The following is a 27,444-nucleotide window of genomic DNA, read 5'->3' on the forward strand; positions in this document are numbered from 1 at the left end:
TTAATGTGTGCTTTTAGAATATATATAAAAAAATTGATCTGCATGGAAATTAGGTACACATTTGTCACATTTAATAGCCAGGAAGAGGAAGAAGATTTTAACTACACTGGGCAGCTGCATTGCTGTAATTGGCGACTCGTACAGTATATGCAGCCACAAAAATGATAGCTTGGGTGACTTTAGCCTGGCCTTATGTACATCCTTGTGATAATGTTGTCTAGATTGGTTGGTCCGATGGCAGTGAGACTTTAACAAATTGCTAAGTGAGTTACAGAACCTCTGCTTACTAGATATGATGATGTACCTCTCCTCAAACTACATATGTACTCTGTGCTGAATGTGTATGTGTCAGAGAGAGAGGGGAAGAGGGAAGAGAAAGTAACAATGAAGTATTGGTGTGTTTGAGTGGAAGGCAGGGAGAAAGGGGAAGAAAGACTGTGTATAGTTATGAGTAAATTGCTGTAAGCATGTGTGAAAAGGGGCAGACGAATTGCATTGTGCTCTCTAGTGTTCAGGGAGGAGAGATGATTGAAGTTGGAGACTTGGGATAGACTGGGGATCAACTCATTCAAAGCTTTAAATGGCTTTGAGAAAACCAATCAATCCAGCATGCTCTCTTTCTCTCTGTCTGCTTCTCGCTCACACACACACACTCTTCATCTTGCATACGCACGCACTCAATTGCACATGCACATTATCCTCAGAGGGGGAGGAACACCCTAAACTATTGATCTGCTTATACATGCACAGCTTCGCTTCCCTGCAGATTCTCAGCTGTCTCTCTTTTTGTGCCGCTCTCACCCTTTCTCATGTGCGCTTTTTGTTTTTATCCTCACCAGGAACTTCAGTTTGAGCGGCTGACCAGGGAGCTTGAGGCCGAGCGTCAGATTGTTGCCACCCAGCTCGAGAGATGCAAACTGGGATCAGAGGCAGGAAGCATGAGCAGCATCAGGTGACATTCAGTTCCTCTGTCTCTCGCTGTTTCTCTCACACACACACTCTTTCTCTCTCTTTGAACATTGTTTATATTGTGGCTGGGTTTTGAGCATATGCTTATACGCATGAGTGTTTGTATGTTTGTGTAAAATTTCCCTCAAGACCCTATACATGTGTGACATGCACACTGTTGCACAAGCACAGCCTACACACCGATGTTTTCTCCTCAGTCATTATACTGGAAAGTCTTACCACTGTTATTTATGAGCTGAATGGCTGGAGATGTGCTCATGCACACACTCACACACAAAGGACTCTCTTTAAATGATCTATAGCACTGTGGCGCAGGTGTGTTGGGGCGTGTCCAACTCCAGTTGCATGGTGCATTATCTCAGGGAGTTATCTTGGCGCAAAGGGGTTGTGTTTAGTGTCTGAGTTGTGCTTGGGTGTGTTTTGGGGCGTGGCATCAATTGAGCCAATCAGAATTTTGCTCGTCATTCTCTTGAAAAGCCAGGTGCGCATATGCCTGGCATATAAATTGCATATGCAGGCGTGAACGACACCCTGCTGGAGATAGAGATGTGCTTGTGAGCCGGCCTGGTTGGGCCAAACAGGAGCGATGGGATGGGGAATAAAAAAAAAAAGCAGGAAAAAATTTAAACAATGCAACAAAGTCAGGTTTGAGGTTAAGAATAATTGGCAGAAGTTGATGGTGATGACACAGAAGCACACTGTCGCAACACAAAAAAATTGCTGTGTTACATTCAAGATGATGTGCATTATTTCAATTCTCATTTGAACCAGCAGAAGACCAGTTTTCGAATATCTGAAAAAGACAGAACCACAGGAGCAGATGTGTGTCCCGTTACCTCACAGTTGAGATCTGACAGATGTGGCCTGGCAGCACAGCCTGGCAGCACCCCTCTCTCTCTGTGCTAATGGCTATGTGGTCCTTGGTCGATGGACCCTGTGCCTCCTCAGTCTAATGATTTCCTCTGTCCCATCAACAATTCCATTAGACTGCACAGGGCAAGGAATTTTACTGACATTCAAACTGCATATAACTGATGAGGAAGAGGAGGAGGAGGAGGAGCAGCGCGTCTCTCTGTGTGTTTAACAAGCATGCATTGTGAACCCGCCCATGTAGGCACATCTCATTCACCGTTTAAATAAGCATGAAAATACCACTGAGCAACAAAAACCTGGTCTAAAGTTTGTGACGTGGTGGCTTCATGATGCTTCAGGGAGCACACATGCATGGTCACAAAACGTCCTTTAACGCATGTTCTAGCCATAGTCTGTGGAACCTTTTTCCACATATTACAACATTAATAAGTCAGAGGCCTGAAACCCTTGGAAATATTTCATTACGTTTCCCAATCAAGTCTGACCTTTCTGCCGCTATGACTGCTATTTTAGATGAGGGAAAGTGAGCGAGGGAGAGTCCAGATGAAGGAGTGAGGGCTGGATGATGGAGTGACGTGTGTTAGCTTACAAATATTTAATTTTATGTGAGGAGCTTAAACGTTAAGCTTAACATCTCCGCCTTTCCTTTTCACATTTTCTTCCACAGTGGCCTTGCCTTCATACTTTGGAAGACTCTTTGCAATTTTAATTAAAGTGATTTACTCTGTGACATTCTGTTTCATGTGTGTAGATACAAACTGCCTGCATTGTGTCTGTATGTTTGTATGCGTTTTTCTGTTATGTCAAAGAGTCAGGTTGATATAAATTCAGCATCCATTTGACACCCTCAGGCAGATTATTGCATAAGAGGGGGAGATCAGAGCATCCTGAGGGGAAAAAAGACACTTTTGAACTTTCCCAGTTCATTCTTTTTGCTCCACCAACACATCTCTGTGAAAATTTAGAGGCTTCTCTCCAGGGTTTGTACTGAAATTCCATGATTTGTTCATGTACTTGAGTTGTGATACAAAAACTCACATGGCATGATATATATATTCTGTACGATAGAATATCTGTATCATGACCTCGAGTATCTACAGCAAAACATTTGTTCAATCCATTTCAAGCATTTTAAAGACAATTCTCCAACTGTGTCACACATATTCTGCTCCTATGAAAAAAATAAATAGTCCAAGACATAACTCAGTTAAAATGGTCTCGCTTTACTCTTTTACAGTCTGTGCATAGAGAAGCATGCAGTACATAGGATTTCGGATTGATTTAACACTTTTCTTTTTCGATATCCGACCCGGAGACTTTGACCACTATTCTATCGGCTCATTACAGTATAAATTCATTGCATAGAGACGCATTTAAACATTGAAATTTAAATGTTCTCTATGCATCTGAATTTTTGTCTGAATTATTCAGTATCTCCTCTCCACGACTATGACATAAGAAGCTTTTTACACCTGGATTTGGAGATTTTCTCCCATTCTTTTCTGCATTTGCTGTCAAACTCTGTCAGCTTAGCTGGGCACCGTCACTGGCCCAACATTTCACATTCACAATTTTCACATTTTCGTTTTCTCTGCAGAAATGTGTCACAGCTTTGCCTGGAAGATTCAAGGACATTCACAAAGTTATCACAAAGCCAGTCCTGCACTGTGTGCTTAGGACGTCACTTCCCCTCATCACTGACCAGTCTCTTTGAGCCTGCTGCTGAAAACGTCCCCTCCTTAGCATGATGCTGCCTCCACTGTGCTTTATTATAGGATGGTGTTCTGCAGGTGATAAGCAGCACCTTCAGTCATGACGATCAGAGTCGAGGCCAAACAGTTCAGTCTTTGGTTCACTGTAAACCAGGCACTGCTCTTGGGAACCTGTGATGCAGCCATATGTTTTTTGGAGGTACATTCTGATTTTAGGCTGATTTGAACAGATAATCTGGCCAAATTATCCTGTAGTGTGAGGGTTTAACGGACACAGATTTTTATTTTTTAGCATCATTGGACACGTAAGAGTCTTCCCGATTTCATATTATTAAACTATAAAAACTTAAAAATGTTCGCTAATTGCTAGAGCTGAAACAATTACCTGATATTTGCAGCTCTAATAATTATGAATGAACAGTGTTCGGGGCGTGAGTTGTGTACGTGGTTTCCCACTTTTTTTTAAGGTCAAGTCGTTTTTTTAAAATCCTGGAGTGTGCGACAGGCTTTAGGTGTCTGTGCCAGCCAAAGTATGTCTGCTGTCAAGTCTGCTCTCTCACAGTTGCATCATCTTATGATTATCACATCAGATATAGAGGACTTGCTTGGCTAAGCTTTTGTCTGCTGACAGAAAATTCATGTCAACAACAGAGTGTGATGTGCATTTGCCTTTCTTTTGGTTTATACATACACACATGGAACAAATTAACTTTTTAGTTAGTTTTTGTCAATTCTGATTCACATGATCCCTCTTATTAATGATTTCCCCTGTTATTTTTCTTTTCCAAGCAACTACAGATATTAATAATATAACGGAATGATCAGAGAGTGTTTGATGCTATCCACTGAGACAGAGCTAAACCTTTCTCATGTTCTCCAACATCACTGCTCATTTCCTTCTCCTTCATCAGGGTCTCGGTGACAGGCAGCAGCTAAATTTAGAGTGGGCTCGCTGGATCTGAGTAACAAGGTGTTATAATGGAGCAGCGGGTAGAAATTATGAAGGCACATGACAAAGATGGCAGCGGCGTACTGACACAACTATTAGAGTGCTGATTTTTATCGCCTATGTGGGTGTAAAATAGCCACAGTATTCACACAGGTGACAATATACAGAAATGTGACACTGAGCAACCAGTCGGCTCTATCCCAACAGTGTTATATCAGTTGTCTGTTTTCTCTGCTCAGCCTTTGCTGTTATTGTGACCATCTCAAGTGTCCGTGTGCTCCAGGAACATGCCTGAAATGTCATCTGTAGAGAAGCAGGTAGCTTCTGCTTGCCTCACTGAGACATGTAATGAGCTGACACTTTGGTAAGAGTGAGAGTCGGGAAGGATGCATTGATCGTGAGGTCCATTCTTGCTCTGCTACATTATAGCCGGTCCGGCCCTGAGGCCCATGGGAAATGTCCAGTGTACTGGTTGTCCGTATGTGATATTTGAACTGGAAGGTAAAAATAGAGAGACATAGACATAAATAAGGAGTCTTTTCTGACATTTGATGAAAAACCTACTCTGATCTAAAGCAACAGTTGGTCAATCTGACTTTGACAGGCTTGAAGTGAAAGTAATCTTAAGACCACATGTCTTGTAACCTGTCTGTCTTATTGTTCCAAATGTGTACAGTTTTGAATACCCTCCGCATGTGTACTTTATTTACATACTTGGTGCGAGTGCTGTATTTGTGCATCTGTGTGTGTTGCTGGAAGCCGCTGTGAGCCCGCGTACATGTCTTTAGTCAAGCTCCGGTCGAAAAAGCAATTCAGGCATCTCAATGGTCTCTTCCTTGGAGCTGAGGACCCAAGAAAAATAAATAAAAAATCCGAAACCCAGGGCATTACTGACAAACATCTGTTCACGCTGTGAGCTGTTGGCACGTGACGCAGCGCTTTACAAGAGGGAAACACGTACGTGCACACATTCACACCAACATGCAAACATGTAGACTCCCAACACCACGCTGAGACTAATTTATCATTTTTCTAACATTAGTGGTAAGTGGCAACCAGTGGGAAATGTTCACTCCTGCTGTCCTTTCAGCCCTGACTGGCTGCACTGCTCATGCTTTTCGTGTTCTTTCAAAGGGAATCACCACCAAACTCATGGTTGATGCGTTGATGCAATTTGTTTAATCTATTTTTTGCCAATACAGGAAAGCCACAACGCCAAGTTATGTAAAGATCTGCTTTTAGAAATAACACTTTAATGGAAAGCTTGTTGCTTTTTGGTGTCTTGCAAGTGATGAGCTTACCAACTACAGTACCTGTAGAAAATAGAAATTTCAGGATTCTCCCAGTTTTTATTCCAAAGACTGGGAAAAGAGTGAATTTTAGTAAAGATTTTCGAGCTGTAATGTCAATAATGCCAATTATTTAGATTCTGTTATGCCTAAAGTTCCTAGATGTTCAATGTTTTAGGGTTAAGGTTAGATCTTGCTGAGGTGTTCAAAACCAAATCAAAACAGATTATTTAATTAACACTATTTCTTTTCTTTAGTCTTTTATTTAAATGCATTTATGCATATTCAATTTATAACATTAACTTCAATAATGTGTATTAACACATCAATGTTACTTATTTAGATTACAGGTTATTTATTTCATGAGTTGCCACAGTTGTGTTTTTCGCAATGATATTCAGTTTAATATATACCAGTTGCAAAGCACAAGTCAGTGTTTTTAAGACTCAAATTGGATAAATACAACATATACATTTAAATGTCTTCACAAGTTAAGATCATATATATATATATATATATATATATATATATATATATATATATATATATATATATACCCTACCAGTTAAACACCTTGTGGTATTTGTGCAGAATGTGTATATTACTGTAAGCAGTCAGGCTTTAATATTCCACAGTAGGAAAATAGTGTTGTCGTGGTAAAGCCATAGCACTTGAAAATGCTATGGGGCTATTGGGGCAATTACTTCTGAAAATCTGAAAGGTCATGTCAGATAACACTAATCCAGGCAGACCCTCACATGTATGTAGGCGACAAACAAAGTTGAGTGAAACGAATGTGGCCTCTAAATGAGTATTTTGTTGTGCTTCATGGAATTATTAGCGTTTAGTGGAGAGAGAAAAAGAAAACACAGTGCACTTAAGACAGAAATAAAGAAGGTATGAGGTAGAGGAGGAAAGCAAGAGCGATGGCTAATAAATAGCTTTCATTACCCCGTGGCTGCCACAGAATAGGTTCATTGATTTATTATCTTCCATTTTTCCCTCCCGTTCTCTTGCTCTCCGTCTTTTGCTCGTTCTCATCGTCTTATTTTCTCTCACACTTGTCTTTGTCTCTCTGTCCTCTAGTTTTCATTTCTATGTTTTACAGACATCATATTGCTTTATCACTTTGCTAATAAACCCAATCTATTCCCTGTGTGTTCTCTTAACTTGCCGTGCGGTATATCTCGTCCTGGATATTAAGTGCTGGCTTTGTGCATGCGTGCTGGTCTAAAGAAGGATGTCGAAGAGACTTTTTTTTTGCCCTATAATTTATGAATCATGCTGTTTATTAACCTCACTCATGAGATAAAGCATGTTGATTATTTCTGTGTTTTAAACAGATGGAGCTTTGCTTCAGGCATCTCTGGATCCCCCCGTTGCTGTTTATGGTTTGTGTGTTAGTAGGAATCATAAAATATAGATAAAAGAAAAAAAATATTGATTTCATAATGGCACACATACTGTATGTTACCTATGGACAGAGTGAGAAGGATACAGACATGCTCTGCTTTATGCGTGTGCGCGTACGTGAGTGTGCGTGAAAGCATGAGGGAGTGTGAGGTGTAAAGTTAATGTCCTGGGGCGGTAACAGCTTTCTGATTGTGTTGCTCAGACTAACACATCTGCCCAAAGACCCCCGGAGGGAGGTCAGAGAAAGGTAAAACCTATGTGTCCACGACAGGTGGACAGGTGTGTGTGTGTGTACGGCACAGGGTGAACAATAAGTCACCACACACTCAACGCTGCTGCATGTTAGAGCCCCATTCTCAGAGCCTCTGTCTATTTATTCCAATCAATCTGTGACATTTAGTTCCACACCAGCAAGGGCCAGCGCCGCTCTTTGTGCTGGATACGAACACACACACACACACACACACACACACACACACACACACACACACACACACACACACACACACACACACACACACACACACACACACACACACACACATCGCCCAAACACAATTCTTCAGCCTCTGCCCAAGACTTTTCTCAGGGGCAAGCAGACTTACTAGACTATAAAGTTGTCCGACCCTGAGGAGCAGACATTCACACCACTGGTATGGTCTTCACACACTTTAGAGTTGATCACAGCAGCTAATAGACTCCAGGCACTTGGCAAGTGCCAGAAACATTTGAAAGAACAAAAAAACTTTGGATCACGCTCTGTCTAAATTGCTCCCATCTTATTTTCTCTCCTCTCCTCTCCTCTTCCTATCTTGTCCTCATAGCCCATTTGGCACAAGTGTTTTAACAAGAGTTTATGGTTATACTAGCAGCATTGCAAGGCAGGAATTAGGAACATTTGACCTGACAATGGTCATAACTCGATTATGACTCATTCTTTGGGGAATTATTAATAGCTGGATCAATTATCAGAGAAATCCATTCAGAAGTTTTCAAAACATTGTACTTCAAATGTCAAATGATATCTTGACACATTTTTGCCATCTACAGCTGATGAAATAGACATAATAATTAGTCACTCACTCACTCACTCACTGACATCTGGATTTTGTTTGTAATTTTTCAGGGTCCAATGACTGTTATTGTTATTGTTGCTATTCAAGCAGCAATTTTTAAATCTTTCAGTCACAGATGAGTTTGAATGAGGCACTGAAGAGACAGATACAAATTGATCCACCATCACTGGTCTCAATGGTGCTTTCTTCAGTTGTGTTGTTTCCTGCTTCCAATTTGTTGTTTTCTACCACAATTTCTGTACCATTGATTTTAGACACATTCAACACATTAAAGAAAAGCAAAGACTGCTACTTTTTTTCTGTAGTTTTACCCACAATCAAAAAAGGAGGGATAAGTTCATGTGATTAAAAATGACAGCCACTGTCCTTTTCAATTACATCAGTGAATCAGTCCTGTTGCAATTTATGAACTCTATGCATGCTAATCCCTTCTGCGAATTGAATGTGAAATCATTTTAAAGACACAGTACACGCACTGATGATTTGTGTTTTATGTCGTCGAGAATTTGCAGGTCCATCACATTCGGCCAGCTTTTCGACTTCTCTGTTACTGACCACCGTCCTGCTTTTGTCACAACTAAAATACTGCCCAATTACTTTCCTTTATCTCACTATACCCCACTCTGGTCCCCTGCGTTATGTGATAATAGAGGGATCCATCACGCCATTAGCTGCAGGCGTTTTTATAAGCTCAGCAAAATGCTGCATTGAGAGAACTCAAATTATAGGTTGCTACATTATACCTTAAAATACACCTTGTGTGTGTGTGTGTGTGTGTATATACCCATGTGAGTGATAATGATACCACCACTTATTCTACCACCAAATGACTGATGATGCATTTCCAAGAAGAGATGAGAATAATGGTGGCAGGTGGCAACATCTCTCACACAGCTTTCGTCCCCACTGTCTATCTTCCTCTCTTCTTCTCCTCTCAGTTTTGTTTCATCTCCCCTCCCCATCTATCAGTCTTTGCTGTAAATTGCTTTTTTTTGCTTTTTTGTATTTCATAAAAAGACACCCCACATTTCACTTACTGCTAGCAGCCACCTTAATTGTTAATTAAACTGAAACCTTCATATCATAGAGTCGTTTGGAATCTGTTTTATTTTTTCCAAATTCCATTTAATTTGTTATTGAATTCTTTTACATTTTACACTTATTTTACCAGCCAAAAGTGTCTTTAAACTGCATTCATGCAACACAGCATTGTACTTCTTTATCATAACCTTAACATGGCTTCAGACAAAACATTCTATTTCAGAAATTTGAATTAACATCAAGTGCTTTCCGGCTTATTATGGTGTTCTTTAACACAATGCACTACGGGCGTGCCCCCCTGTTAGCATGCTGCTTTTCCTTGTTCTTAGTATGAGCTTTAGAAACTAAGTGGTCGTCACTTGTGTTTTAATGGGTCCAATCGACTCGGTCACTTTTTATTGCAGATATGCGATCGATCTCGGGTGAGAAACCTTAAAATTGTTCAAAATCTCCAGCTTGCAAGTGCGTCTGACTGTGTGTAGTAAGACCAAGTTAAGAAATATAATGTTATGTTGTGTGGTGACGATGGTAGACAAAAACTAGATTAAAAGTTTCCCCGAATCGCAAAAGAGAGCAGCATGTGGAAGCATTTCTGGTTCTACGCCATAGATGTCAAAACAACACACAAATCTGCGGACTCAGCTGTTAGTCTAGCTGTCAGCTCCAGTGGAGTTGATGGAACTAATAGCTCCACCAACAGCTAATGGAGTCAGTGAACGCATCATACTGTACAAGCATCTGTCGTCACATGCACAAGTGAGTTGTATGCGCAGGGGGAGAGAAATATCCAATAATCTAAAAAAATTAAAAGTATATAATACATGTTTGAGCAGGACTTTTTGGAAAAAGTGACAGCCCGACTCAAAAGTGAAAGTTCAGAGACGGCTCATTTTATAGATCTATTTATTTCACACATAATGAACCACAAGCTGGCAGATACGTACCAGGACAGCAATGTGTGTAATGTACGAGAAAATTGATCATTGTTTTAAGACACAAATTTGAGGAATCTAAATCTTAATGGCTTAATAATTGCAGCAGGCTGTCCAGGCTGTCTAGTGCAAACAGGTATATACAATAAAATGCCAAATGTTTAGATTTGAGACGGCATGTAGCTGCTTAAACATGTTATGCATACATAATGGTTGCAGAATAACATTATTCAAAAAATCTTTAAATGTATCTTATTGAGAGACAGTGATGTATTGCACTTGTGTTTCCTCACTTAGGTCTGGGATTTGTTTACAATCCTTGAGATTGTTGATATCGGGGGTTCTTTTCTTTATTTTGTTGTTTAAAAGATTTCTGTATTTTATGCAGAGACCAGCGAGGTAATAATAGTAATAATAGAACGGCATCAGTCAAGATTCCCTGGGAGTCCAATTTTTTTGCCTGTCACATCCAGGGTTGTGTTAGCTGTCTGTCAATGAGGGAAGACAGATAGGCAGCCATTAACTACTCTTTTAATGATCAAGTAAACTTCCAACTTAATTTTGTATTCAGTTATGCTTATTAATGTCCATTGTCTATCATTCCAGCTGTGAAAGCAGGCAAAGGCCATGTTTAATCCTGTAGGAGTCAGCAGCTGCTGATTCCATTGGATATAGATGTGTTGAAAGGCTTGTTTTATGACTTCAACCTGAATACAAATGAACCCAAAATGACTTGTGTCATGTAAACAAAACAAAGATTATGCTCGTAATATTAGACTCCTTTTGAGGGTTAAGGATTAGATTGTGGTGAATGGTAGTGTTAGACTATCAGAAGATAAGGGCTGCGACAATTATGCACTTATCATTAATCAATGACTAAATTAATCATCAACTATTTGTTTTTTTTCAGCTTCTCAAATGTGAAAATTATAGTTTCTTTGCTCCATGAAACCAAAAAATAATTTATCCATTATCCACCATTTATCACCATTTTCTGACATGCTACGGACCAAACAATTACTCGATTAATCGAGAAAATATCGATTATGAAAATAAACGATGGTTGCAGCCCTAAAGAAGATTGGGAAGAAGGGATAAGAGAAGAAGAGGGGTGCACTAGAATGTGAAACACAGCCAGGGATTGGGTTTAACTTATGTTTGTTAAGGGCAGTGTGAATGCAGTATGTCAATGACCGTCCCCATGGGGTTAATGACACAATTGTGTGTGTGTGTGTGTGTGTGTGTGTGTGTGTGTGTGTGTGTGTGTGTGTGTGTGTGTGTGTGTGTGTGTGTGTGCGTGTGTGTGTGTGCCTTCGCGTGCATGTGGTTTCTCATGCTGAGGGGACTTGGGGGTGTTTGGTTCATTAAACATGCAAATGCATGCTTATCTTCCCTCAACACCAGATAGTGGGGGGAATAGATAAGAACCAATGAAACTGTGCCAGAGTGGCAGGCAGGGTTAGAAAAACAGAGTGTGTGACTGAAAGAAACAGGAAAATATTGAGACAAGCCATAGAGAAACTGAGAGATAAAAGTTACACAACCAGGATGAGAGTGATCCAAAATGCAAGGCATCAATAGCATCGCAAGGACACCCAAGAAAATACATTTAATTACTATCAAGTGCTGTGAAAGGGAATGATACTCCAAAGGTTACAAAAGGACATTGATGGCTATTTGTACATGAAACATCAATAGTCGTACTAAGTCATTTTGATAATATCTTCAAAACACACATTTGAATCAACATAATTTAATAATGGATAGAATTTCAACATGAGTAGATTTCTTCCTTTCATCAAGTGAGTTGAGCCAATGTGCACATCAGTGCTGGGGAAAATCTTTCCGTTAACTTGGTCCTGACAATATGATAACTATAACAGCTTCAATAAAGCACAACACAGGTGATTATCGACCAGTGATTACTTGTAATGTACACATCAGACAATTGGTCAGTATTATGTCCTTAAAAGCTTGATTAATCCCATTTAACTACAATATTAGAACTAACCATCAGTCAATACCCAATTATCAATAAGAGACATCTTGGGATTTCATAATTTAATCATCTTTTTTTAGGATGCTCAGGAATATAAATATAATACTAGAGGAGATAATTAGCACTACAACATCCTGCAGCAGACTTCACACATTGAATTTGTAATGTAGAACCAACACAGACATTTTTTTTCCACACATATGAGGCACTTCAACAGGCAATTTGGATTTGACGGGAGGAGACGTAAAAGGCTTAATAAGTCGCTGACGTACATCCACAGTGTTTCGTTCAGGTCGGCGCAATGATTTATCTCAGTGGAGGAGGAGGAAACATTTACAGAGCAACGGAGACAGATATGTGAGCATAAAGAGCAGAAAAGCTCCAAGATTGAGGTAAGAGATAAGAGAGTTGATGTGCCTTAGAGATTCTGTCAAAGAATTTTTTTTTGGTTTTGTTCCTGCAAATATACATGTGACCATTCAGATTTAACTGCTTTGAATTTTTTCTCCCCTTACTGAAATGATGGTGGGAAGCTCTGTACAGTATCTCTATTGTACATATAGGTACAAAGGCAGTGAGACTAAGAAGGAAAGGAAGGAGGACTGTGAGTAAGTGAGTTTGTCCTTAAGGCATTAGACCCTGAGGGCACAGGAATCAATGCCTGGGGCAGTTTGAGAAGATTTTCACTTGTGGAGTGGATGTTTTGCAGGTGTGTGTGTGTGTGTGCGCGCGCGCGCATCTGTCTGTGTGCATAGCATATTTTCCACCGTGTCCTCAGAAACCGCACCGAAACCTTGTCATTAATACGTAACGTTAATGTTAAACGGACTAAAAATCAATAGAGAAGACAAGATATCTGTTCCGACTCCAAACTTTTATTCTGCCTTCTTACCTCACGTGCGTCCATGAATAATAAAACCAGTGTGCCATTTGAAACCAAACAAAAAGAAAGGACAAATGATTGATTTGATTCATTAACTGAAACATGAAGCAGTGTATGCTGTGTAAGTGAACAAAGCATCACATTTCCACAAAGACTTCATTGGGGATTTAGAACAGAAGACGCGAGCAAGTTCATTTTTCCGGGGGCCGTGGTTTGTTGTCGGGGTAGAATCCTCCCAAGAGCCATAACTGGATGCTTTGATTACACTTTTCATTGTGACTTTTATCACCTGCTCGGGATGCTCCTAAATCGATTTCTGTTTGCATTGTAACCCAATGAGTCAGACGACATCCTCAGAGGTGGGAGTCATTCGATGATTCAAGCCCAACATAATCCAAATCAAATCTTGTGGTGAGTCACAGTTTCCAGGTTTCATCTTGTAGCTCATATGAGTGGCCCACACTCATATGATACTCATACTCAGGTGCAGTGCGCGGGATTACTCAAAGTGAAACACACTCTGTTAATATATTAAGGGACTTCTGAAGGATGATGGTAAACAATAACACTATCAGTTTAAGCCGTTTGTTATGAAGCAAATATTATATTCAAACAACCTTTTATTGTGGATACTGCTGCCAATGCCATAAGGCAAGACGCAAGGCTCATCGTGAACAGTCTATCACAGAGCCAACTTACAGCAACAAACAACCGTTCACACTCACATTCTCTAATTAACTTGGGAGGAAGTCGGAAATACCCAGAGAAAACCCACGCAGACACAGAGAGAATATGCAAAACTCAAAGGCCCTGAGTTGAATTAAGATTCAAACCAAAAACCTTTTTTTGCCGTGAGACAACAGTGCTAAATATTGCACTGCTTTACTGCTCCAAACTAAAAATAATGGGGGGACTGAAGCAATACTTGGCACTAAAAATAAAGGTAGGTGGTAATTTGAGACCTTGTTGACATTCCTTGTACAAAGAACGCTATAGAGTCGCTCTATATTTAATGATGTCATGATGTTGTAGACCAGACTCTTGGCAAACCTTTTCAAAGTGACACAGTTTTTATGCAACGCAGAAAATGAGGAACAATAAAATGGGGCCTTTGCAGGTGGTACCGCTAACATGGCTATATTCAGTACAGTGTGACAGGAGACTAGCACACATGTGGGAGCTGTGCAAAGGCTCCATTCACACATCGTTTGTGCATCCTTTTTTTATCATTTCTATATTCACATTCTCTAGAATGTCATCATTCAAGGAGGAAAGAACTATATATTTGGATGATAGACTGATAGGCAGTGTGGGTTGGATTTTTCCTTGTCAAATGTGTATCAGAGAAACATCCGTTTGTTTTCAGTTGTCACCATGAATGTGAATGTAAATCTTCACCCCTGGTAAAACATCACAATCAATACAGTAAACCAACTAAACACTGTTTTCTTCCTGGATCAATAGACTGATTGCAAACTGTGGGCCTGTAATCTACCTGCAGCGATTCTTTCAAACTGTTCTTTCATGCACATGGAAAATATCCTTTTCTGCTCCAATATTTAATGGACATAATCACAGAAATGAGCTTTGAATCTTGTTTTCAGGAGTTAATGCAAAATCAATGCGGTGGCATCATGCCTTTGTAATCGTGTTGTTTCAGTACTAGGAGCTAGAACTGCACAAAGGGAAGAGAACAAAAACATAGGGGATGACAAGGAAGTTACCTGGACATAGTAATTCTTTTCTCCAGTCACTAAATCAAATTTTGACATCTTTCTTCTCTCCCTTCAGTGTTGACACTGACACTTTTTGTGCCAATTAATAACAGTCTGAATAACCTTGTTGCCATGCTAAGTGGCACAAAGCAGGGGCGGGGAACTCTAGTCACATCCTAAGTTGCAAATTTGAGGAATAGAGACTTTTGGCAAAAGACTCGACTTAGACTTCAGTGAAATGACTCGGAATGACCTGATTATTTATATATGTGTTTAAATATTGAGGGCATAACGTTACAATTTGTTTGCGTTGAAAACATTGGGTGTCTGCTGCGTACAAACCTGGCAACCGAGCGACACCAACAATGCTACGTGAAATTCCATTCGACACTTCAAGTCAGTCTGGTTATGATAAGTGTGATATTCATGCGACTTGACTTGCTTGATTCTTGCAAGAAGGACTGCAGAATTGCTTGAGACTTGAATGTGACTAGCATATGCGCGACTTACTTCCCATCTCTGGCACAAAGAGGGACAGTTAAATCCACTCACAAGTTCGCTGCACCCTGTTATGGCCAGGTGGCTTTTGTGTGAGTGTGTCTGTGTGCGTGCCTGCATGTGTGTTTGCACGTGTGCGCTCACGGAGTCATTGCAGACCAGACATGGTGATGTATTGTAGAAGCTGAACCAGCCAGCACGTCTCCCACCAGTTAATTAAAACTTCACCCTTCAGGGCCCCAGTTCATGTCACATTACATCACTCCTCAATCAATTACATACATGATATAAATTCCCACACACTGTATGCGTGCGTTCATTTAAGCTATGCAAACAGCCTCATCGTCATTTACACCTACACACACCTACTGTGTGTTACTTGTGTAACAGATCATTATTCATTTTCACTATAGAGATACCATGTCACCTTTCTGTGGAACATAAGTCATTGTTTATAGTATTAATTACAGTCGGGGACTATGAGAGAGATGAGTAACAGTACACATTACCATATTGTTTTTAGCCACCACTTACCTTGCCAGGAATGTGTTTAATATGAAAATGAATTGTGTGAATTTGTGTGGAAAAGTGAATTTTCTATTATTATTTGTCATCTGCTGGACTTTTTTTTGTTGTTTTTGTACATGTGACATCTACTGTACATCCTGGGAGAGGGATCCCTCATCCGTGGAGCTTCTTGAGATTTATCCCATTTTTTCCCCTCCATGTACAAGGTTTTTTTGGGATTTTTCACTCTGTGACGGTGAAAAAGGACAGAGGGTGCCACATTCTGTACAGAATATGAAGCCCTTCGAGGCAAACTCTTTGTGATGTTGGGCTATATAAATCAAATTGACTAGACTTGACTTGCGGCTTCTCAAAATCTATACAGGTGGCATATTAAACGAAGTAAAACAATATTGGACCCTATGTGCTAAGATTAATGCAGTTCAAAGCCTAACATGCTCTTTAACATGATTAGTGGCCAATCTCATGTTCGTAACTATTTTCTTTTCACATTTGACAAGTTAACATAGACTTTCTTGGCAACAGGAAAGACAGATACTCTGTATGTGCTACTGTATGTGTGTGTTTTTATGTAATAACCTCTTCAAGCTGTCTCCCTTGAATTATGAATATTGACCGTATGAGGCTCATGTCGAGCCATTATGATGATCTAACTGTCAAGCAGCAGTTCCTGTGTGGTGTAGGATTACATGTGCATGTGTGTGTGTGTTTAGTCATTTGGTATTGATAATTGGTCTCATGGGGCGTCAAAGGAAAAGACACTTGTAAGGTGAATAACTCCTTGTTCCTTGAATCCTCTCTCTCACACATCACCTTTTTCTTTCCCCTAACCTCAAACGAAATTCTACCTGAACCCTAAAAACAGTCTCACAGTCTCAACGTTGTGAGGACCACACTGATTGCAAACTACAATTTGTTGACACAACTTACGAAAGACATGTAGGTGCACACACACACACACACACACACACACACAATAATAAATCCCTCTTACGGAGTGGAAGCTGTGACTGACTCGGTGACTCCCACTAAATCATTGGTGAGATGATTCTCCAGGGAATGACTGATTTACGCTGTTGACTGCTTCAGCCTGCGAAGCTCTATGGTGTCCTGTCTGCCTGTGACATCACACTACTACACATGCGTGTATGTGTGAGTTTGTGTGTGTGTGCCTGTGTTATATTGATGTGTGCATATGGATTTCGCAGTACTGCGGGAGATTACAGTTTTTGTCGCTGACAAGATAACAGACTATGACTAGCAATCACAGTAATGTGGGTCCGCCGTCATAAATGTACACACTTCAGAGAACAAGATGTACTTCCTCTCATTAATCTGAAGAAACAAATGTGTCTAAATGTGAATGGGAGGACGGGTGGAACTGCCGGAATCAAATAAAAACAAAAAAAAAGAAAGATTCATTTCAGAGAGCACAGTGCAGTTAGCAGAAGTCACAGCTCGAGAGAATGTGTCCTGTCTTCAGTGACACTTGTAAGTGTAGAATAGTCTCATAGGGTGAGGTCAAGCTGTTTGTGACTGAGAGCCAGCAACACAGTTGAGAAATTATGATTGGCGTTGACTGGCCAAGTGTTTTCACTTTGCCCTCTGTAATCTCCGTTAATCCCTTGCCTGTCTCTTATGAGACAGAGTAAGAGTAAAATCTGAGTAATACAGTGGTGTGTGAACATGCTGCACGGATTTTAGTATTTTCTCCTACATCTATTTCCCTTCAGCTGGAAACATTTGGAAACAACAGTTTTACACTGAAACCTGTTTGATTTGTATAAGATCCTCTGTACTGTGGAACCACGACTGATTTGTTGTCTGGTCGCCAACTGTTTCCTAAATTCAGCAGTGTTTTGTGAGCAAACAGTGTCTGACACATCATTCTGCCTTTTGACTTCCATTTGCTGCTGTACTGAGCAGCCTCTCGTACAGTTACTCATGTGTAAATCTTAATTGTTAATGTTAATATCATTGCTACTTTGTCACATACGATTGTGAGCCAACTGTGCATAGTGATTGCCAACAAGCTTGTTAAAATGTTCTCTTTTTTTGTGAGATCACATTTTAACCAAGTATATTGAAGCAAAACCCTGTAACCCTCCGAGGACTAATGTGCTCCACCTCTAAAAGCACAATTAGTGATATGTTACCTTTTTTAAGAAAACCTGGACAATCAGAATGCAGTATGTAGGCCGCAGTGACACGGCTGAATGTGTAATGACCACAGAGACAAAGGAAAACCTTCGATGGAAATTTAGACAGAAATGTAGTCAAATGAGCCTCGTTTTGTTTTGGCTTTGGAGAATTGTTGTTCAAAATCTGGGGAGTCGGAGTAAAAACAAACATTTAAACTCCTCACAAACATTAATTCTTCCACCAACATCATTAGTGCTAAGCCGCAAGGCAGTTTGAACTGAGGGCTACATACCAACTCTAGGTGTCTTTTCACTTTAAATATCAGAGGTTTTCCACAACCACGGATCCAAATATGGCCTCTGATTGGATAGAGACTCAAAGCATAGCATTAGTGAATTGCTAAAAACAATCCAAACTATTTTTAAGATGGAAAATAGTTAACTAATCACAGAAGTTCTTACCACTGTCACGTGTGTTCTGAAATTATTTACTACTATTTAACTGCTCGTTGTGTACATTAGGGGTAGAATCACAGGGCACCTCAATACGTAATGTGATACATGGTCCACGATACCAATAATATTAAGATATTCGGTGATAATCATTATATTGCATGACAATCATAGCGATACATCACTGAAGAAAACAAAACATCTGTGCAGGATTTCTCTATTTATTCACAACATAGAGAACAAAGTGTATAAAGTCTCTGTATTGAACATGGATGGGGCATCTCTTAACGTAGCTTTCTCCGTCATTATGCCACTGTAAACTCCCTATTCTTCAGCCAGGTACCCTCCGCCCAAATTTCCCTCATTTGTTTGGGTCGCACCGCCGCGCGGAGACATCAATAAGTGAAGCCCGGCGAGTGAAACTTGGCAGGGACTGTTGAGAGCACCTTCATTTATGAATTTAAATATGGATATTTGTCCTGACGTATTGATTATTGTAATTCCCAAGGAAGCACAACGATCACCTAATTGATATTTTGACCCACCCTTAGTGCATACACACATGTATACATATGTCTCCTGGATCTCTGCAGGCCTGAAATGCAAACAGTCATCTTATACTTACAAAAATGACATAAACCAGCTCTACTGTATGGACTCAATATATCATGCAGTAAAGAACGGGTAAAGAAGTATAAATACAACATTAATATTTATAATGAGGATTAAACAAATCTCATTAAAACTTTTATGATATCTTAGTAGCACAACTATAATATTTGTTCTTACATTTCACATTGTGAGAAACAGAGTTATTAATCTCGAGTTCAATAACATGTGATATCAGTCTTGGTGCAGTGAGCCTTGTTAGATGAGTATAATGTGTGTGTGTGTGTGTGTGTGTGTGTGTGAGCACAATAATGCAGGGCACACCTGGTGTCAGGCCACGTGTCCCTTGTGAATTATGCATGGGGGTATTCTGTCATTATCTGGTGCTGGTGCAAAACAGTGATATCCCGCCTATCATCATAACTATAATAGCTTGGTGATTTAGACACACACAGCAGATGTTCCTGAGCTGAAGTAGTGTAACCAGCAGGTCCTGCTCACTGTGTAAGCCCACAGTTGTTCGTATTGCTCGTACAAAAGATTGAATGAATGTGTCTGAGGCACAAAATTAAAATGTTTTGTGGAGTCATTGTGTGCGACACTGTACTTTGCCCAACAGGGGTCTTTCCAGACTCTCTTGCTGGAGATTAGTGTGTGTACTGCTGTGTTATGTAAAATATGGAAAATGATTCTTTCAAAGGACTTATTGGTTAATGCACACTGGACAAACACTTGTGTGCACTGGCCAACTGCAGAAACTGAAGGTCTTGGGTTGATACAGTAAACAGAATGTGAGTCAAGTTGTTTATGCTCTTGTAGAGCGAAGTGTAAATATTTGTTGTTTTTTGTACCTTCTACTAGAGCACTGCACAGGCCACATTTTTCGTTTAGAACCTGACCCAAGTCTAAGCGAGTACAAGCTTTTTTGTCTGTATCTGACCCAAGCCTGATGCAGTTAGTGTAACCTGTGTTGATATGTTGCTGTTTTTGCTTGCCTGGTTCAGCTGCCTAGTATTTTTCTGCACTAACTACCATACAATCAAACCTCTCAGGTCCTCAGTGGTTTTCTAATGATACGAGCAGCAGGTACAAGCACATTTAGTCACTGTGGACCTGCTCTCTCAAATTCTTTACCTCAAGAAATACGAACCTGCAAATAGCATTTCCATTTTAAAGTCCAAACTCAAAACCGTTCTGTTTAATCAAACCTATGAACAGTGTTAATATGACTTGTAAGTTAGTTAGGATAATGTTTTGTTTAGGTTGTCCAAAAGAATGGAAATCAATGCAGTGTCATAAGAGGAATCCCTGCACAAACCTGTGTGTTTTTCTTTATGATCAAATGTGTTATATAAATACATTTTCCTTTCCTGTCCTTGTTTTCCCTGCTTGCAGACAGTGCAGTGTAAATCACAGACTGTACACTGTAACACGTCTGCTACCTTAGTGGGTTCACTCGACACAGAGCACACATCGACAGAGCTACACGGCATAATCTATTCAAAATTTACCACATTGGTCAAGTGGCAGTCTGAAAGAAAGGCGTCTGTGGTGTCCCACTGTAGAAGAAAATCCTTTATTAATGCATAAATATCCTAAAAGTGAAAAAACAACAAAACAAAACACTTTCTCCTGATATTTTGTGACTCAATACAGCACTTGCCTTTGCTTTTCTCATCTATACTGCACACAACTCAATGCACTTCATTACCTCGTAATCCTCGGATCTTTTCCTTACAAAGTCTGTGTGCAGTTCAGCCTCGCCATATCCATCCACTACTGCAAAAAAAAATAAAGAGCATGATTAGTCAACTGGCTACTGCCTCGCTCTACAACTCAATGCCCAAAAATCACTCACCCCCAAACACATGTACTCTGGGCCAGAGCAGAAAATGTGACTGAGCATGACCCAAACGTGTTTACAATTATTACAACAATTACAACAAAATATTTGTCCGAATCTGGCCCAAGCTTGTCGTGTTGTGTCCAGAGGGCTTGTATAAATTGTCAATGCTCTTTTTACAGACACATAAATAGTAACTGTATGTGTGTGTGTGTGTGTGTGTGTGTGTGTGAGGTAACATTAAAGTCATCATGACACGATGTCAGAGTGGTAGTAGCTTCTGCATATTATGTATGATGATGATGATGCCTCATCTTGTACTCAGTGATTCCTATCCAGTCAAGAGCTGTGCCGCCCCCAATCCAACTTACCTTTCCAAGTCATCGACTCCATCGTGGAGATGAGCGCGCGTTCCTCGTGTCTTTCCCTCAGCACCAGTCACCAGCACCATCGCGTATCTGTTTAAACATATATGGCCTCATTCCAGAAATGTCCTTGTCATCTTTTTCCCTTAGAAACATCACTCTTAACTCCCTCTTTGGTTTACATCACAGTTAGGTGCCAGCGTTTTGAGAAGTCCTCCACAACTGAGAGCACGGTGTCTTCACATCTGCGGTGGCACTGGTTGCTACTTTAATAGCAGTCAATATGGTGAAGGGAGCATAACTATGAGGAAGTCCTCGAGCAGTGTCATGACGGCTTTAATGCTCCATAACAGGCTTCACTTACTGTGTCTGTGCACATGCAGTATATCAATTTACCCATAAGCATAATTCAGAGCACACATACACATTTATAGAGAGCTGGTAGGTTAACGTGAGTGTTTAGGAGCTGAAAGTGGATGAGTCAGAGAAGAGAGAGCTGTACAGAGTTGAAACATCCCTATTGTTGTTTTCTTTTTAGTCGGAATAGGGGTTTTTGTTGCAGCTGTCAGTAGTTGGGCATTAGAAATAATTTCAGTGAACACTTTGACGAGACAATTCTGTTCCAGCCACTCTGTCTTTCAGCTGTCATATCCTCAGAGGTTTATCCTCAGCCTTGTTTCCAGAACAAAAGACAGCTTTTTGAACCAAGTATCAGAGACCTCGCACAAGGGTACGTACAAACCACATGCACATTGACATTGACATTGTCAAAGCAGGCAGGCCCTTCATGCATTTACATAAACAAAAACACTGTTTAGCCTCAATCTTTAGGCTTACTTTTGTGTTACTGTGTGTCAATTGTGTTGTGTTCACATTGTCATTTCACCCACTTCTACCACAAAGACAATTTAAAATTCCTCTTTCTCTCTCATGTGCACACGCACATGCATGCAGACACACTCCCACTCTCTCTGTACACAGCATAAAAGCCCACTCTAGATTGACAGATTACTGTAATGTCATACTGTCATGGTGATGATGATGAAGTGGAAAGCTGTTGTTATGACATCCCCCATTGGGTAGGTTTGTATTCAATCGACAGACAGATGTCAAAAAAATACGTTCCCATAACAACTCCATGCCTAAAAGTGAGTGTGCACATTTGTCTTCTTACATTTGTAGTCCACACTCAAAAGAATCCGCTTTATCACAATTAAGATCATTATAGTTTAAAACCGATGAGGTGTGAACGTTGGATGTACCACACATTCACATCGGCGTGGGGCTTTGGTTCTTCACTGCCCAAAATGATCTGTCATTTGTCTCTCCACTGTCCTTCATTCCATATTTAGAGGAATTCATAATATGGGCAGTAAAGCACATAACCTTTGCCAAGGCCAAAAAATCCCACACATACTGTATTACTTAACTCTTGTGTCAGAAGGAAGAAATAAATCAAAAAAGGAGGTGAACGGAATTTGATAATGTGCAATAAATTATACAATCTCATCAGTATCTCAGTTTTGATCCATTGATCCAATATTCCTGGATGCTTCCCACTTACTGCAACCACACTAAAATTTAATTGTACCCTGGCTCACTCGGGCCTCATCCATCCATTAAGTTTAGTGCAAATCAGATTAGTATTTACATGATCCTGGAGACAGATTTTTATTGAAAAGACAAAGTTGAACTTCTACTGTAATCTCCTTTTTGGCGGTAATAGAGATCCCGTAAACTTTAATTAAAGACAAGTATCCATTATTAGGCAGGTTGTTTGCTGAATGAATGAGACAGGTCAGTGTGATTCTAGAACATCAGTCAGTCAGTGCGTTTACATGCATGTTAAGTCTGATTTAAGTCGGACTAAGACAATTATTCAGTTTATTTTCATGTCATATAAATACGTTAGTCTATCTAAAATCAAGCTGGTCTTAGTCGGACTAACATATCTGGGTAATGCGATACATAGTCCGATTATTCCTGTATACATACACTCTTAGGCGGACTAGAATTTGCGTTCTGCGCATGCACAAAAATGTCCTCCCTGGTCTTTGGCAACTTTTGAACTGAAGCACTGTTGATATAAATGTCAACAGTGGTGTCTTTCCTTGGACAACACAACCACGAAGCCATGGTTGATCAAATCTGTATGTCGGTGATTCACAGCACGATCCATTTCGGTGTTCGCTCTTTGTTGATTCATTACACACTATCTTATAGAAAGATACAGCGCCACCTGAGGAGACGATTCAACGATTTAGTCCTCTGCATGCGCCGCATACTCAGGCTCGGCAAGTTGTCCGATTGCCTGTCTTAGTCGGACTATGGCCTTAGCTGTGCAAGTAAATGTACCGAGTGTTCTTTGTGTGAAAATGTGAAAAAACAAATTTGTCCTAATGAAAATTGTCACATTTGCAAATGAGTGTGAATTACTTTAAAAACAGGCTATGTGCAGAAGCCAGGAAATAAATCAACGCTCACTGTGAACTCTCTGGACAAAGACCAGAATGTGAGGCTCTTAGTGGTTTGAGTGTTATCTGAATCTATTGATCTTCACAACTCATGCTTGATGTACGCAGATTGTTTTCTCTTACGAGCCTGCGCTGTGAAGAATTAGCAGCAGAATCCCTTACCTGGAGTGTATGTTTGTGTTTAGGTTCTGCCTCACGTGAGAGTAAACTGTGGATGTGTGAGCGTGCACACTTTCCCCCTGACAGCCTTATCAGGACAAGGAGCGTTACTATCTGTGAAGGGAGGCAGCTGGAGGGTTTAAGAAGAACCCTGTGTGACAGTTTGTAACTCCTTCTGAGTAATGTATAACAAGCTTAGACCTAATAACTCATGAAGGCTGTGGCTTCCAGGATTACTGTCTAGATGGCTTCATACTTTTACCACAAGCACTGTCAGCATGTTTACCAGTTTTTATTAGTGATCTACAAATGAAAACTGCACCTTTCCGGAACAAGACAGGATTTACAAGGAAAGCATTTTGTGCTTTTGCCCACATGTAGATGGATTAAAAGGAGAATTCACAGGGGGAACTTTAGTAACTAACGTGTGATGTCACCGCACAGAAGAGCTTTAGAGTTGCTTGGTATTGGTTCTACAGATGGACCACCATCTTCCATCCTCCTCAGACGGGTGATGTCCAATGTTTCCACAATATTTCACATGTGTTCACTTGAGTAAGGCCAGGACATTTTCAAGCTCATCTAACCTCTCTTTTTCATAAATGTACATGTTCTCATTCTCTGTCTCTACTAAATATGTAATTTGTCACCCATACGTATGTACAGTATATCTATGAATTTGATTATGTGGACACACATTCATACGGTACTGTGTAAGAATGTTGAATAAAATGTGAAGGCATTTTCTTACACTCGAATCATTTCTCAATGTATAAAGATTAGCTAACACCACAGGCTACCACCAAAACGTGTGCTTATTTGTGCTTAAACCAATCATTTGAAAATTAAAAACAGCAGAAATGCCTTTTTCTTCATAGCAGGCATTAATACTGATACCTGTTCACATACTGTATAATAGGACTAAAGGAGGAAACTGCACAATTTTTATGAAATGAATATGATGTAGATTTCATCAGGAACAGTAGAGGACACTGTAGTGATGTGAGCTGTGTTGCGTCTACAAGTGCAGAAGTGGATTTAACGGGCCCACTGTTAAAAGAGACTCACTGCCTTACTGGGTGTAGTGTTGTGGCATTGCAGGCGAGAGTGTGCAGTGTTGTGGAATAATGTTTATTAAATCTCTCTCTCCTGACTATCAGCTCTCTCCTAGTGTCTCATGGAAAGTTCTCTTCCTCTGTCTTGTCCTTCTCTCTCTTCCTGAACTGTCTTCTCTCTGCCACACTTGAACACAGATGACACAATGCTCGCATGCTGTTATACAAATGCACAGCTCACATTCTCATTGGGTTGTGCTTGTGTGTGTGTGTGTGTGTGCGCGCATCTGCATGATGTCATTGTCACACCTACTGTACACCGCACTCTTTTTCTGAATCAGCACCTGCCGTGCAATCAGTCTACCTATAATTAGATTTGGCAATGTTTCCCAAAGGACGAGAATTTGCTTGCAGTTGTGAGTGGCTTCCATGTGACTTGCAGAGAAGTGCAACTCTGTGGCAGCTGCACAGCAAAGCATTTTGTAGTGTCCAATTAGTCTATAAAAAAATATGTATATGTGAAAAAAAAGCATAAGTAATTGTATTAAAATGCAGCCAGATGCTTTTATCTACCTGGGAGGGCGACAGAAGTGAGCCTTAAAAGTGAAATGTTTACTTTGAAGAACCAGTTCTTAAAGGCATCAAAACATGTTTGAAATATTTATAATGTAATGTCCTAGATCTGGCATTTTAGGATTGTTCAAAGACGTAACCTTCTCCACAGGCCGGTGAGATATGATGAGGACATTTCACAGTTGGGTCAGTTTAATACATTTTCTTTTTTCCCCTTGGGGAGAGATGGACTCTCCCTCCTGTTTGCAGATCCCTAATTAACCTAAATGTTTTTGTCATTAGTAATAAAATAATTTATATGACTTATTATTATTATTATTAATAATAATAATAATAATAATAATAATAATAATAATAATAATAATAATAATAAAATGTCTGTACTTAAATGTCTGTATTTAAGTACAGACATTTTATTATTATTATGATTAAATTTTCAACCCGATAAAGGAATGATGCTCTCTCACCACACCTCAATACTTAATCTCATTATATCACAGCAGTGAAGCCTTGTTTTCTTCTTTTTATTGATTTGAACTATTTATTATACTAAGCAAAGACATGCTATGAATAATGCTGACGTATATGCAGGTGGTATTTGTGATAATACTATAAGTAAAAGGACTTTTAAAGTTAAAGATATTAAATGCGTTTCTCTGCTGGACTGAGTGTTTGATCAAAAGGCCGTTTGATCTTAACTCCACCTGTCTGACCCACATGCTGTTACTGTCCCGTGCTGACGGTGTTTCATTAGCCCGTCAAGTTGATTTTTTTTCTTTTTATTTAAACGGAACCTTTGCTTCCATCGTTCACTCCCAGCTGGAGAGTAATTGTTAAGTTTAAAGTGTCAATTTTAAAAATGTCTTTACCGACATACAGCACGGTCAAATTTGGTCGTTGAGCTCTTTGTTGTGTGACACCGAATCTAAAACAAGTAATTGCCATAAAGCATTACATTTCTTTGCTGCATAATTTCCTGTGAAAATATACTGAAATAGAGCGAGACACTAGTTATTAAGTTTAGAGAGGAGGGCAGCAGAGAGATGATAAATGAAGAATAATATGTCTTTAAATCAGTCACAGTATTCTAGGAAAGTAAAATGGGTCCATACTTAATTAATGTGGATTTATCATCTAACCTTCTGTTTCACATTGGTGAGATTTGATGTTTCAATCTCTGTATAATTAGTAATTCTTAATTGATCCGACTTTCCCCTGCATTGCTGCTAATTCCAGTCTCTTTTGTGCTGCACTCATGTGTCTCAGTGGATTTGCTGTTATAAAGATTCTCTTTCAACTAAAGAAATGCAGGATGAGCAGGGAATCATATACAGTTTGTCAAAGTATGCACTGATTTAATCTTTCTTTCATTCTTTCAACAATCACAGCCATGGTTCTTAAACCATGATATGTGTACCATCAGTGGTACGTGAGCTTCCTCTCAGAAAGTCCGACATACTGTTCTACTGTATATACCAGGGTATGTGATCGAAGTGGCGACAAGGAGTTTTGACCAGACTGTAGAAAATGAAACAAATAACATCTTAATCTATTTTCGCGTATTTTCACTGTATTTTAACGTTGGCGATAATGGTGTTACTTCAAGAGCTCAATCAATATTTTCTCAGGTTGCACTCGGTATGAAAAGTTTGAGAGCCACTGCCTTAGAGAAGAGTAAACTGAAACTTCAGCAGAACACAGAGATTCTGACCTCAGTATGTAAGTATTGACTGGCTGTCATGTAAGCAGCGGCGATCTTCAGGTTTCGAAACGACAACAATTAACCAGACTGTCTAACAAGCGGACGCATGTCAGAACTTCATCACACAAATGAAAAGTCAAACAAACGGAAAAAAAATGGAAAAATACAGCACTGCATATTCACACATCAATGA

At 39.9% G+C, this 27,444-nt stretch overlaps 1 protein-coding gene across 1 annotated transcript in view; it reads left to right on the forward strand.

Moving 5' to 3' along the window:
* The first annotated feature begins 234 nt into the window (after nt 1-234).
* The window catches only part of ctnnd2a (catenin (cadherin-associated protein), delta 2a), a 151,373-nt gene continuing 124,163 nt past the window's right edge, over nt 235-27,444 (forward strand). The window contains exons 1-2 of the mRNA XM_044035173.1: nt 235-240; nt 840-952. Coding sequence (XP_043891108.1) covers nt 235-240; nt 840-952 — 119 coding nt within the window. The remainder of the gene's footprint in view (nt 241-839; nt 953-27,444) is intronic.

Source organism: Solea senegalensis, linkage group LG1, assembly GCF_019176455.1.
Source record: "Solea senegalensis isolate Sse05_10M linkage group LG1, IFAPA_SoseM_1, whole genome shotgun sequence".
Classification (NCBI taxonomy): domain Eukaryota; kingdom Metazoa; phylum Chordata; class Actinopteri; order Pleuronectiformes; family Soleidae; genus Solea; species Solea senegalensis.